This window comes from Hordeum vulgare, chromosome 6H (genome assembly GCF_904849725.1).
Source record: "Hordeum vulgare subsp. vulgare chromosome 6H, MorexV3_pseudomolecules_assembly, whole genome shotgun sequence".
NCBI lineage: Eukaryota > Viridiplantae > Streptophyta > Magnoliopsida > Poales > Poaceae > Hordeum > Hordeum vulgare.
This window is the reverse complement of record NC_058523.1, coordinates 516,378,534-516,393,085: the sequence shown is the minus strand read 5'-3', so window position 1 is coordinate 516,393,085 and position 14,552 is coordinate 516,378,534. Positions and strand designations below refer to the sequence as shown.

The window sequence follows — 14,552 nt, the reverse complement described above, 5'->3', positions numbered from 1 at the left end:
ACGCGCTAGTTTTCAACGGCTGCTGGCCATGTTTTTTCAGCTCGCCATGCTGTTGGAGTTGCTCTTAACCTTGATATTTGCAATAGTTTCGGCACGCTGGAAAACGAATTGCGTGGCACATGCCCTCCCTCTTTCAGTCGTAGTCTTACTGTGGATGATATATCTATTTTTCAGATGAAATAAGGCAAAGCCATGATGACATTCAGGGAAACACGTAGCTCCGGGGCCGACAGGTGAGGCGCACAGTCTCTCGAAGCATAACAACAGTGGGATTCTGTAACCAAGATCAGTAACTAATGATGCATATAAAGAAACAAGCCTGCCAGTCTGATCAGTAACTAATGATGCATAAGCTGGACACAAAAGGTGCAATAGAAGAAGGCACAAAAGGTAAATTTATTTGGGACCAGAATAACTTTGACATGTTCTTCGGACAGAGCTCAGCAGTGCTATTCCTTTCTTTCATTCAGAAGCAACAAAACATCATGCATGAACCCACCAGTAAAAAAACTGCAGGTGGATTCACCCTAGAAGAACAGTAATAAAGGAGGAACTAGTGAATACATCACTGGCACATACACAACACTACGGCTAATATGAGTCGCCTAGTCAGGTGGCCTCGGAGCAAAAAGGAAGGCCGCTTCACCACACGATCATTTGGATGCCACAGGGAGGTGAATAAGAAACAGACAACAGTAACGATAGGAGTATCTACAACACTAACTTGACATGTTTTCCTGCTGAACCCTGACCGACTCTTTAGCGCTACTTTTCTGTCGCATTTTATTACCATTGTCTTGTTCGACTATGATGAAGTTAAATTCACAGATAGTTTCCTGTCATGATGAGCTGTTTCTGGTCACTTGAAGTATGATGACATGTATAGTCTTACTCCGATGTCCACGGGAGAATCCACACCACCGATTGCATGAAGAACCACGGGGATGTCACTCAAGTAGCTTATCACCATGGGCAGAACGGCTGGGGCAACCTCAACTTTCACCGCCTCATCGCTCAGCAAAACTGAATCCACAGCCTCAATTGCTCCTGATTCATCTTTGTCCTCGGGTAACATTAACTCGGATGGGTTCACCACCACCGCGACTTCCTCAATAGCTCTACTGCATCTGAACTGGCCTCCCCTCTTTTGGGGCTTATTCCTGCATGCATCAAGCACCAAGGTTCCAGTGGCTTCCAACCATTCAGTAGATAATCCCTCGACTTCATCATAGTATATCCTCCGTTCCATCTACATCAGAAAATCACGATCAGGCGACCAAAACACACACAAAATGGAGAGCTCCTATTAAATGAGGTTAGGCAAGTCATACCGAGAGTTTGGGCACATAAACTGACATGAACCTTGGTCCAAGCCCAAGAACTCTAGCATTGGAGACCAGGGTCTGCAAAAGTAAAACCACAATTCCGTTAAAATAAAGCTTACCAACAAACTTAGTTGCTGGAGGTAAAAGATGATGATGCACCATTATTACCTCATTCCTCTTTAGTAGAGCCCACATGTAGAGCTTCTGTCCAGCTTCTTCTGCACGGCGACTGGCCCACTTCCTTTCATTACAATGTTCGGCAGCATCCCCAAGAGCTTCAGAGTTAGGGATCTTAAACTTCTTAGCTGCAGCAGACAGTGCTTCTCTCCCTTCTTTGGATTCAGCAGCATCCTTACTAAATTGGAGGCCTGTAAAGCATCTACTCACAATTTCACTAGATGTAGCTTTGACTCCATTCCGCCCAGTGGATATTCTCCTTTGCTTCAGATACATCTGTTCAGCCTCAAGTACTGCATTCAGTATCCTGTGAACGATTATATCAGGATATCTTCGAAGTGGTGAAGTGAAGTGTGTATATAAAGGGATAGATAGTGCATAATGAGCCCAGTCATCCTTCTTGCTTATCAGGTCCCCTGTGCAAAAGTACTCTGCAGACTGCATTTGCTTTGAAGCATAAAACATGAGAATATCAAACATAACAGGATCATCTTGCAAATCTTCCTTCATTCTGCAAATTGAAAGATGAAGTTGACCAGATGATGAAGAATCCAATTCAAACCCGTTTTTAGCACAAAATGCCTCAAATTCTTTCAGCTTCCGTGGATTAGGTTCAGGATGCCTACGAAGTAAAGCACAATCAGGGAATGCATTGGATATAACTTCTGCAGCTGACATATTTGCCAACAGCATTAACTCCTCAACAATGAAACATGCATCATTCCTTTTATAGCGATAGCTATCACATGGAGCCCCATCTTCATCAAATAGGATCGTGGGCTTTGAAGTGTCAAGAGAAAGAGCACCACCCTTGAATCTAATATCCTTCAGATTTTTCGAGATCTCATATAGGCATCGAAGGGACTTTATAATATCCTCATGTTTAAACCTGCCATGCACTTGAAGAGACGTAGCTGCAGATCTGAACTGGCTTGCATCACTAGAAATCAGATCTTGCACAAGATCATACGACAGCTTGCAGCATGAAAAGATAATGGTATGACCAATCCAACGATTAACTATGCTGCCATGAGGATCAATGTCCCAAATAACTGAAAAGGCCAGCCTGTCTACCCCAGGATTAAGCGAAACTAATTCTTCTGAAAGTCTTGAAGGCAACATTGATACTTTATGTCGCAAGGTGTAAACACTAGTAGACCGAATCTGAGCTTCAGCATCTAATGCAGTCCCTGGATGAACAAAGTAAGAAACATCCGCAATATGGACCCCAATACGTACAATTCCTCCAGAAAGTGTCTCGATAGATATTGCATCATCAAGATCCGAAGCAGTAGGAGGGTCTATTGTTAACGTCAAAACATTTCTCAGATCCTTTCTTGCTGCAAGTTCTTCCTGCGGAATCTTCCAGCAAGTGTCAGGGAGACATGCCATGGACAAAGGGGAAAATTCAGCATCAGATATTGCATTCTCAAACAGTATAGCATCCATGTGTGTTTCAACAAGTCCACCCTTCCCCAAGAACTGTACGACACAAGCCCAGGGATAGGGACTTTCCTCATTCCATTCATCAATCTGTGCAGCAACTAATTCCTTCCAAATAGTTATATCACCTTCTTTCAGCCTCTGCTTGATACCATCTGACAAAGTACTAGTACTAACAATCATCTGTGGGAATTTGGGATCAGTAGGCAAGATTTGAACCAAGCCTGTGAAAATTGAGGATGCTATATGGTTCATCCTCTTGGAACCCTGCACATTCATCTGATTTTTCTGCTCTCCATCGGGGAAATCTGAGAAAGGAGCAAGGAAACCTACAACAGTACTACGGCGAGGAGACTTCTTTATGACAGATACTACTTTCCCGGTAGGACGCCTGCTTGGGTGATTGTATATCACAGAACAGATCCTCTGTAATGCTCTTGCAAACTCAGTCTTAGCTTCATCCAGGTCTTCATAATTCTCTGGGACAGTAGCATGCCCATTTTCACAAATAACAGCTTGACTAAAACCACTGTTCTTGTGATGGTTATGCATCCTGTCCGGAACAGGTTGGCCATTACTGCACTTTTCAACCCTGCAGCTGGCATCTGCCTGTCCTTTCTTCAAACTATGGTTCCCATTTGTTTCACTAACTTCACGAGCAACAGAAACTCCTCCAGAGGCAGGGCTGCATGCAATGTTCTGCCCTTTCATTCTAGTCCAGTAAACAACAGGATCCAATGCGATGGCAACAACATCACCTTCAATCTGCAAAGTGGGTCAAGAAAGAGCATATCATTGCAAGTAAGAGAACCGTGTACTCTGGCTACATATAGTAAGAAATGCAAGATGAGAACTGAACATTCATAATCCCATATCTAGTCATATAACACATTAAGGAAAGAGAATGCTTTCTCAGAAACATAGCAGCTAAATTAATTCGCTACATGAATTGGTTGTACTACTAAATAAGACGTCCTGAGAGGATGTTTTCTCAGGATTATAGACAGAAACAGACATGGTGATTGCGTAAAGAATGCAGGTTAGTATTGCCCACAGGAAAGACGAACAAGGGCACAGCATTTTCAACAGGACATTCCATACAAGAAAAATGACCACAGCATAAACATAACATATCATGCAACTTTGCTTAAATCATTTTCAAATGCAAGAGCTCATGAGGTGATCCACTGTCACATACTGAAAATACATGCTTCAAGCATGCTATTTGGCCTAATAAAGGCAAACCACTTCATCCATGTGTTTAGAGTCAACTCAAAATCACACCACAGGCAGGTAATTCTCCCATTGTGCTTGACCAATTTGTGCGGAAGCGAGATAGACATAGGTTCTATGTACATAATAATTTACAAAGTCACAAGCAATCAAAAGTTGAACACAAATTGAAATGTCCAATCCTGTGGCATGGCAAAACAACTTAACAGCAGATGATGCAAAATGACAAACATTGTACATAAATTTTGTTCTTAGACTCGTCTCATACCAAATATGACAAGCATTGTGTTAACTGAGTTCCTAGCACATTATAATTCCCAAAATGGCTAATCAGTCATCATGCAATTTAACGAATACACGACAAGCTGGAAACATCATTAAGCCTTTGCACTATCCACTAAAACTAGTGTATGAGATTGCTATAAATTACAGTAACACAGTTGGCACCTCACTTGTTAATATATACACTCATGCTGCAGTTGTACAAGCAGGCGTGAACTTACCGCTCGGTTTTGAGCCGGCCCAGTAACGAGAACGTCCACGGGGATGCCGTCGATCGTGCAGTACGCCTACAATATCACGGATTTCAAACATTACTCACCAGTAGCATACAGAGTACAATGAGAGGCAAATTAGGAAGGGCTCCATTGCTTGCCTCGTTTCGGTTGTGAGCATTCACACGGAACTTGCCCGCGAAGACATTCCCTCTCTGCAGAGTAGGCAACAACAAAATGAATACATTAGTTGTCCCAAAAACAAATCAATACGTACATTACTAGTTGACGCGAAGTTGGAGCAACCGCAAAGGTGCAGACGTATCCACCATACCTTGAGTGCGTCCTCGACGACCTGCTCGGGCCAGTAGGGCGGGAAGAAGAGCCTCCTGGGAGCTCCCGCGCCCGTCCCCACGACCGGACCCCGGGGCTCCACGCGGGACGGCGTGGGCAGCAGGGGGCAGGACCGGCTCGTCCCGGCCGCCTCGGCCAGCGCCGCGGCGTCGAGCCGGGAGTCGGCGCGCATGGGCGGCGGCATCGATCTGCAGGGGCTCGGCCCCGCCGCGGGCGGCGTGGCGGGCTGCTTGGGGCGGCGCGCGGGGCGGCGTCGGCGCCTGCGCTCGGCGTCGTCCTCCGTGTGGGGCGTGGGCGGCGACGCGTGGATGGGGATGGGGATGGCGGCGGCGTGCTCTCCGTTGGCCCTCATGCGCGGCGGCCTCTCGCGTCCCTCGGAGAATCGCAGCGCGCGAGAGAGATAGAGAGGGGAGGGGGGAGGTTCTGGAAGGCGGGGGAACCCTAGATCTGGTGGTACGTGGCAGGCGTCCGCGTCGCGGCCCTCTGCGGCGATGCCAGCGGGAGGGAGGGGGGGAACCGAGGCGTCGGAGGGCGGCGAGGAGCTGAGGGATGGGGGAAGAGGAGGGGAGGGGAGGGATAGAGAGAGGGGGCGGGCCGAGGCGGTGGCTTCGAGAAGGGGACAGGATATAATAGAGGGGTGGGGGTGGGGGTGGGGCGAGGGAGGGAAGGGGGGAGGGGAGGGGGGCGGACGGACGGCGCGGCGGCTTTGGGATATTGTGTTGGCTTGCGGCGAGTACGTGGTTGCGTCGCGGGGCGGGGCGGGGGACGGCAGGCTGGCAGGGTTTGGTCGGCGACGGGGTGCGCCGACTCCCGCTTTTCCCGACGCCTCGTCGCTTTCTTTCCTTTTCCTCTCCTCTCCTCTCCTCTCCGGGTGGTGCCTACGCAATATACCGACTGCTGCCGGTCTGATGCTCCTGCTCCTTCGCTTTCGCGCATGGGTGCGCCGCGGCTCCGCCTGTCATGAAAATTGACAAATCTGGCCGTTTTCAGGAACTTTGGCACGAAAACAACTCGATACAAAAAGAAACCAGAAGATAGTCCGCTTTTGCATAGTGCCCCGGCTCACGACGATGTGCTCTCGGCACCCCCAGCCCAAGCCCCAAGGCGCCATGCTATCTACTCCCTCTGTTCTTAAATATAAGTTTTTTTAAAGATTTTACTACAAGACTATATACGAAGAAAAATAAATGAATCTATATTTTAAAGTATGTGTGTATATATATATATATTCATATATAGTTTTCTAGTGAAATTTGTAAAAAGAATTATATTTAGAAACGGGGAAGTAGCATGGCATGAGGCCCGGGCATAATGCAAAATGGGCCATTTTATGAAGGAAAATTTGGATTAGGTTTATTTTGTGTTAATGTTTCAGAGAATGACCAAATTTGACAAATTTCACACGTTCAGGCATGGGTTATGCACCTGCGCGTCCGCTGCCTGCTTCTACCAGTTTAACATTGTTGTGGTGCTGGTCCTACTACGTCGAATTGTGAATGCGTCCATTGATCAATGCACATTGTCCAAAGTTTATCAAATAAATATCCTTGCAAACTTGAAGGTGCTTGGCAATAGTGTTTTTAGAGGTTGCCTCGGGGATCCTATATTGCGCATAGGTCGGAGCAAAGCGACCAAACACGCACCTCCATCCGAGGTAAGGGGTAGTCCCGTTAGTCTCCTTATTTGTTTATTTTTTTGTCCCTCTTCTCTCATTTTTTTATTCGTTAAATTTCTTTACAATCACGAACCATTTCCAAATTCATCATTATTTCATAGTGCGCATAGTTTCAACTTTCCCAAAGTTTTATGAAATTCAAGATCAATTTCCAAATTCAATGACAACTTCTCAGGCTCCGGAACATTTTCAAAGCTCATGATTTTTTTAAATGAACATTTTCCAAATTTTTGAAAGTTTTCCAAATGCATGAAAAATAATTGTGAAGATTTTCAAAAGTTTTATATTTTCAAAAATTCATAATATATTTTCAAAATCATGAACATTTCTCAACTTATTAACACATTTTGAAATCGCAAACATGTTTCAAAATCCAAGAATATATTTTAGAATTTGGAGATAATTTGAAATTCATAAATATTTTTTAATCAAGGACATTTTTTTAAATCATAACAACTTTTTAAGCTAACAAATATTTTTGAATTTGGGAATATTTTTCAACTGGTATTTGTTGTTTGAATTGAGGAATTTTTGAGAATTTTGAGAACAATTTTGGAAACTCATGTTTTGAACCAGTAAACATTTTTGTATCAAGGACAATTTAACAAAAATGGGAACATTTTTCGTAATTCGTAAATATATTTTAATCATCCTCATTTTTAAATTTTTTGGAACAATTTCTGGACTTGACAAACATTTTTTAATTTGTGAATATTTTTATACCGGTATTATTTTTGATTTGAGGACATTTTTTGTTTTTTTTAACAACTTCTGAAACTCACAAACATTTTTTGAATTTGTAACTATTTTTTGAACCAGTAAACATTTTCGTATCATGGACATTTTTTGAAACTTGTAAATATGGTTTTAATCAATGTCATTTTTATAAATTTTGGAACAATTTCTTAACTTGACAAATATATTTAAATTTTTTGAACTGGTATTTTTTGAATTGAGGACATTTTTAAAATTTGTGAAACAGTATTTCAAAATTTGCAAACATTTTTTGAATTTATGAATATGTTTTGAACTGGTAAACATTTTTAAAATTGGGGACATTTCCAAAAAAATGGAAATATTTTTTGAATTGATGAATTCTCTAACATTTTTTCCATTTTTCGAATAGTTTTTGAATTGGTTAATATTTTTTTAAATCCATGGACTATTTTTTAATTCAAGGAAATTTTCCCATATCTGTAAAAAAAATGAAATTGTGAACATTGTTTAAAATATGTGAACTTATTTGAAATACCAAAAAAAAATCGAGAACATTTTTTTCAAAAAAACATGAACAACTTTTGGGATCCCCAAAAAAATAAAGTACTAATAAAATTGAGCGTCCTCTCCCAAAATGAGCCGGTCGAAAACACGTGCACTTGTCATGTGTGCATCGCTCTACGCAGAAAACACGGGTCCCGCAAAAAATTATGGCTTCTTCTCTTGCGAGCGTGCTACTCTATCCTAGACGTGTAGCCAAACCTGGCCACATGGGGGCCGATCGGTTGTGAAAGGGCGTGATATGGCACAACCCGTGTCGGACCTTTTATAAAATGGTCATCCCTTGTCGGACCAAAGGTGTGACCATGGGGGTCTTCCTCGCATGCGAGTTATAAAGGTTGGCAAGACATGATACAACTACAACACATTTAGGTCCGTCCCACGTTGGGTGTTCTCGTCCGGTGATTCCGGAGGCGATTGTGGTTTTTCCCCTTTGTTCTTGTTCCCGGTTCCCGCTCTCGATCCGATCTGTTGTCGCACCGCGGCCCTCCGCCACCGCCCCGCCACCCACCCCCACTCACCCCCACCCCGCCCCACCCCCATCCTCCCCACCCTTCGGGTGCCCGGATCCCCTTTGGCCGGCGCTGCTTCCCGTGTCGGACAGTGGTTTGAATCCCGCTGTGATTCAAGTCTCCCTTGGTGGCTTGGGCGCGCGTCGGGGTGCTCCATCATGGGGTCGTGTGGACTGAGGATGTGTGGTATGTGCTGGGGTGTGACTGGAGGAGTGTATTCATGGAGAGAGTTGCAAGGATGCTGGAGAACATCAAGCTGTCCGAGCAACAAAAGAAAGGTGTCAAGCTGGGGGTGGTGGCGAGGGAGAAGGTGTTGGAAATATGCCCTAGAGGCAATGATAAATAGTTATTACTATATTTCCTGTTTAAATATAATCGTTTATTATCCATGCTATAATTGTATTGAATGAAAACATAGATACATGTGTGGATACATAGACAAAACAATGTCCCTAGCAAGCCTCTAGTTGGCTAGTCAGTTGATCAAGGATAGTCAAGGTTTTCTGACTATATGCAAGTGTTGTTGCTTGATAACTAGATCACATCATTAGGAGAATCATGTGATGGACTAGACCCAAACTATGAACGTAGCATATTGATCGTGTCATTTTATTGCTATTGTTTTCTGCGTGTCAAGTATTTATTCCTATGACCATGAGATCATATAACTCACTCGCACCGAAGGAATGCCTTGTGTGCATCAAACGTCGCAACGTAACTGGGTGACTATAAAGGTGCTCTACAGGTACAAGCCTTGCAAGCAATGTGACTAAGTGTAAGTGATACGTCCATTTTGCATCATGCTTTCATGTTGATATTTATCGCTCTTTGGGTTGTTATTACACTTCACGGTACAATATTTATGCATTTTCTCTCTTATTTTGCAAGGTTTACATGAAGAGGGAGAATGCCGGCAGCTGGAATTCTGGCCTGAAAAGGGAGCAAGTTTGAGATACCTATTCTGCGCAACTCCAAAAGCCGTGAAAATCAACGAGGATTTATTTTGGAATTTATAAAAAATACTGGGCCGAAAAAGTACCAGAGGGGCGCCAGCAGGAGGCCACAAGCCTGCTAGGCGCGGCCTACCCCCTGGCCGCGCGTAGGGGGCTTGTGGGCTCCCAGCTGGCCCTCTGGCCCCCCTCTTTTGCTACAAGAAGGGTTTCGTTCCATAAAAAATCAAGAGGAGGCTTTCGGGAGGATTCGCCGCCGCCACGAGGCGGAACTTGAGCAGAACCAATCTAGAGCTCGGGCAGGGTCGTCCTGCCGGGGAAACTTCCCTCCCGGAGGGGGCAATCGTCACCATCGTCATCACCAACACTCCTCTCATCGAAGGGGACTCATCACCGTCAACATCTTCATCAGCACCATCTCATCTCCAAACCCTAGTTCATCTCTTGTAACCAATCTCCGTCTCGCGACTCCGATTAGTACTTGTAAGGTTGCTAGTAGTGTTAATTACTCTTTGTAGTTGATGCTAGTTGGATTACTTGGTGGAAGATTATATGTTCAGATCCTTGATGCTACTCATTACCTCTTTGGTCATGAATATGATTATGCTTTATGAGTAGTTACTTTTGTTCCTGAGGACATGGGATAAGTCATGCTATAAGTAGTCTTGTGAATTTGGTATTCGTTCGATATTTTGATGTGTTGTATGTTGTCTCTCCTCTAGTGGTGTTATGTGAACGTCGACTACAGAACACTTCACCATTATTTGGGTCTAGACGAAGGCATTGGGAAGTATTAAGTAGATGATGGGTTGCTAGAGTGACAGAAGCTTAAACCCTAGTTTATGCGTTGCTTCGTAAGGGGCTGATTTGGATCCACTAGTTTAATGCTATGGTTAGACTTTGTCTTAATTCTTCTTTCGTAGTTGCGGATGCTTGCGAGAGGGGTTAATCATAAGTGGGACGCTTGTCCAAGTAAGGGTAGTACCCAAGCGCCGGTCCACCCGCATATCAAACTATCAAAGTAGCGAACGCGAATCATATGAACATGATGAAAACTAGTTTGACAGAATTTCCCATGTGTCCTCGGGAGCGTTTTACCTCCTATAAGAGTTTTGTCCAGGCTTTTCCCTTGCTACAAAAGGGATTGGGCCACTTTGCCGTACCGTTGTTACTTTTGTTACTTGCTACTTGTTGCGAATCATCTTGTCACACAACTACTTGTTACCGATAATTTCAGTGCTTGCAGAGATTAACTTGCTGAAAACCACTTGTCAGATCCTTCTGCTCCTCGTTGGGTTCGACACTCTTACTTATCGAAAGGACTACAATAGATCCCCTATACTTGTGGGTCATCAAGACTCTTTTCTGGTGCCGTTGTCGGGGAGTGAAGCGCCTTTGGTAAGTGGAATTTGGTAAGGAAACATTTATATAGTGTGCTGAAATTTATTGTCACTTGTCACTATGGAAACTAATCCTTTGAGGAGCTTGTTCGGGGTATCTTCACCTCGAACGGAAGCACAAGGAGTTGCTCCTCAACTTCCTGCACCTACTGAAAATATTTGCTATGAATTTCCTTCGGGTATGCTTGAGAAACTGCTGGCTAATCCTTTTACAGGAGATGGAACATCACATCCTGACTTGCATCTAATCTATGTAGATGAAGTCTGTGGTTTATTTAAGCTTGCAGGTTTGCCCGAGGATGAGGTCAGGAAGAAGGTCTTTCCCTTATCTTTGAGGGATAAGGCGTTGACATGGTATAGGCTATGTGATGATACTGGATCATGGAATTACAATCAGTTGAAATTGGAATTTCATCAAAAGTTTTATCCTATGCATCTAGTACATCGTGATCGGAATTATAATAATTTTTGGCCTCGTGATAGAGAAAGCATCGCTGTAGCTTGGGGGAGGCTTAAATCAATGTTATATTCATGCCCCAACCATGAGCTCTCGAGAGAAATTATCATTCAGAACTTCTACGCTCGGCTTTCTCATGATGATCGCACCATGCTTGATACTTCTTGTACTGGTTCTTTTATGAAGAGAGATATTGACTTCAAATGGAATTTATTGGAATGAATTAAACGCAACTCTGTATATTGGGAGCTTGATGAAGGTAAGGAGTCAGGTATGAATTTCAAGTTTGATTGCGTTAAATCATTTGTTGAAACAAATACTTTTTGTGATTTTAGCGCTAAGTATGGACTTGACTCTGATATAGTAGCTTCATTGTGTGAATCATTTGCTGCTCATATTGATCTCCCTAAAGAGAAGTGGTTTAAATATCATCCTCCCTTAGAAGTCAATGTAGTTAAACCCCAATCCAGTTGAAGAGAAAGTCATTGGCTATAATGATCCTATTGTTCCCAGTGCTTACATTGAGAAACCACCTTTCCCTCTTAGGATAAAGGATCATTCTAAAGCTTCAACTGTGATACGTAGGGGCCACATTAGAACACCTACACCCCCTGAGCAAATTAGAGTTGAACCTAGCATTGCTATTATCAAAGATCTTCCGTCCGACAATGTCGAGGGCCATGATATTCACTTCTGTGAAGATGCTGCTAGAATTGTTAAACCTCATGCTAGAGACAAACATAGGCCTGTAGTTTCTGTTAAGATAGGAGATCATTGTTATCATGGTTTATGTGATGTGGGTGCTAGTGTTAGTGCAATACCTCAATCCTTATATGATGAAATTAAAGACGAGATTGCACCTGTTGAGATGGAACCTATTGATGTCACTATTCAGGTTGCCAATAGAGATACTATCTCCCCTGTGGGAATTGTTAGGGATGTTGAAGTCTTGTGTGGTAAAACGAAGTATCCTACTGATTTCCTCGTTCTTGCTACCACACAAGATATCTTTTGTCCCATCATATTTGGCAGACCCTTCCTCAATACCGTCAATGCTCATATTGACTGTGAGAAGCAAACTGTCACTGTTGGCTTTGAAGGTGTGTCACATGAGTTCAATTTCTCCAAGTTTGGTAGACAACCTCATGAAAAAGAGTTGCCTAGTAAGGATGAAATTATTGCCCTAGCTTCTATTGCCATGCCTCCTACTGATCCATTAGAGCAATACTTGCTTGAGCATGAAAATGATATGCATATGGACGAAAGGGATGAGATAGATAGAGTTGTCTTAGAACAATATCCTATCCTTAAGAATAACTTGCTTGTTGAACTGCTTGGAGATCCACCCCCACCAAAGGGTGGTCCTGTGTTCGAGCTTAAACAGTTGCCTGATACTCTTAAGTATGCTTATCTCGATGAAAAAGAGATATATCCTATTATAATTAGTGTTAGTCTCTCAGAGCATGAAGAAAAGAAGTTACTAAAAACTCCGAGGAAGCACCGTGCTGCTATTGGATATACTCTTGATGATCTCAAGGGCATTAGTCCCACTCTATGCCAGCACAAGATTAAAACCGATCCTGATTCCAAACCAGTTGCTGATCATCAAAGGAGATTAAATCCTAAGATGAAAGAGGTAGTAAGAAAATAAATACTAAAGCTCCTGGAAGCAGGTATTATCTATCATGTTGCTCATAGTGATTGGGTGAGTCCGGTGCATTGCGTCCCTAAGAAGGGAGGTATTACCGTTGTCCCTAATGATAAGGATGAATTGATCCCACAGAGGATTATTACTGGCTATAGGATGGTGATTGATTTTAGGAAATTTAATAAAGCCACTAGGAAAGATCATTACCCTTTGTCTTTTATCGACCAAATGCGAGAAAGACTGTCTAAACACACACACTTCTGCTTTCTAGATGGTTATTCTAGTTTCTCCCAAATACCTGTTGCACAATCTGATCAGGAGAAAACCACTTTCACCTGCCCTTTCGGTACCTTTGCTTACAGACGTATGCATTTTGGCTTATGTAATGCACACCTTTCAAAGATGCATGATGGCTATATTCTCTGACTTTTGTGAAAAGATTGTTGAGGTTTTCATGGATGACTTATCCGTTTATGGGTCTTCTTTTGATGATTGCCTCAGGAACCTTGATCGAGTCTTGCAGAGATGTAAAGATACCAATCTTGTCTTGAATTGGGAGAAGTGCCACTTTATGGTTAATAAAGGCATCGTCTTAGGACATAAATTTTCTGAAAGAGGTATTGAAGTCGATAAGGCTAAGGTTGATGCAATCGAGAAAATGTCATGCCCCACAGTTATCAAAGGTATAAGAAGTTTCCTTGGTCATGCTGGTTTCTATAGAAGGTTCATTAAAGACTTCTCTAAGATTTCTAGGCCTCTTACCAATCTCTTGCAAAAGGATATTCCTTTTGTTTTTGACGATGATTGTGAGGAAGCCTTCGAAATAGTTAAGAAGGCCTTGATAACTGCGCCTATTGTTCAACCACCTGATTGGAACTTACCTTTTGAAATCATGTGTGATGCTAGTGATTATGTTGTTAGTGCTGTCCTAGGATAAAGAGTTGATAAGAAGTTGAATGTTATTCACTATGCTAGTAAAATTCTAGACAATGCCCAAAGAAACTATGCTACTACGGAAAAGGAATTTTTAGCAGTCGTGTTTGCATGTGAAAAGTTCAGATCTTACATAGTTGATTCCAAAGTCACTACTCACACTGATCATGCTGCTATTAAGTACCTCATGGAAAAGAAAGACGCTAAACCTAGACTTATCAGATGGGTTCTCTTGCTACAAGAATTTGATTTGCATGTTGTCGACGGGAAGGGTGCTGATAACCCAGTAGCAGATAACTTGTCTAGGTTGGAGAATGTTCTTGATGACCCAAAACCTATTGATGATAGCTTTCCTGATGAGCAATTGAATGTCATCAATACTTCATGTAGTACACCATGGTATGCTGATTATGCAAACTATATCGTTGCCAAATATATACCACCTAGTTTCACGTACCAGCAAAAGAAGAAATTCTTCTTTGATTTAAGACATTACTTCTGGGCCCACGTTGCTCCATCGCCTCCAATCTCAGCTCTATTTAGTCCCTTTCGTCCGGAAAAAAAATCAAGGAGAAGAGTTCATCGCGTTTTATGATACGGAGGCGCCGCCACCACCTGTTCTTCGTCTGGAAGGCAGATCTGGAGTCTGTTCTGGGCTCCGGAGAGGGGAGAT

At 43.0% G+C, this 14,552-nt stretch overlaps 1 protein-coding gene across 1 annotated transcript; it reads right to left on the bottom strand.

Moving 5' to 3' along the window:
* Positions 1-428: 428 nt before the first annotated feature.
* LOC123401284 (DIS3-like exonuclease 2) lies at positions 429-5,616 on the bottom strand. Its single transcript, XM_045095057.1, has 6 exons — positions 5,007-5,616; positions 4,834-4,887; positions 4,682-4,747; positions 1,494-3,710; positions 1,332-1,403; positions 429-1,249 (listed from the first exon to the last, which is right to left on the bottom strand). Exons 1-6 carry the CDS (start codon positions 5,376-5,378, stop codon positions 860-862), a joined length of 3,171 nt encoding a protein of 1,056 aa, XP_044950992.1. The 5' UTR covers positions 5,379-5,616; the 3' UTR covers positions 429-859.
* Between the last annotated feature and the right edge of the window lie 8,936 nt (positions 5,617-14,552).

Coding starts and splice junctions, on each gene's coding strand:
- LOC123401284 (XM_045095057.1), bottom strand. CDS start 5,378: ATGAGGGCCAACGGAGAGCACGCCGCCGCCATCCCCATCCCCATCCAC. Junction 3,711..4,681: donor GGCCGGCTCAAAACCGAGCG/GTAAGTTCACGC, acceptor CCCACTTTGCAG/ATTGAAGGTGATGTTGTTGC. Junction 1,404..1,493: donor CTCTACTAAAGAGGAATGAG/GTAATAATGGTG, acceptor TTACTTTTGCAG/ACCCTGGTCTCCAATGCTAG.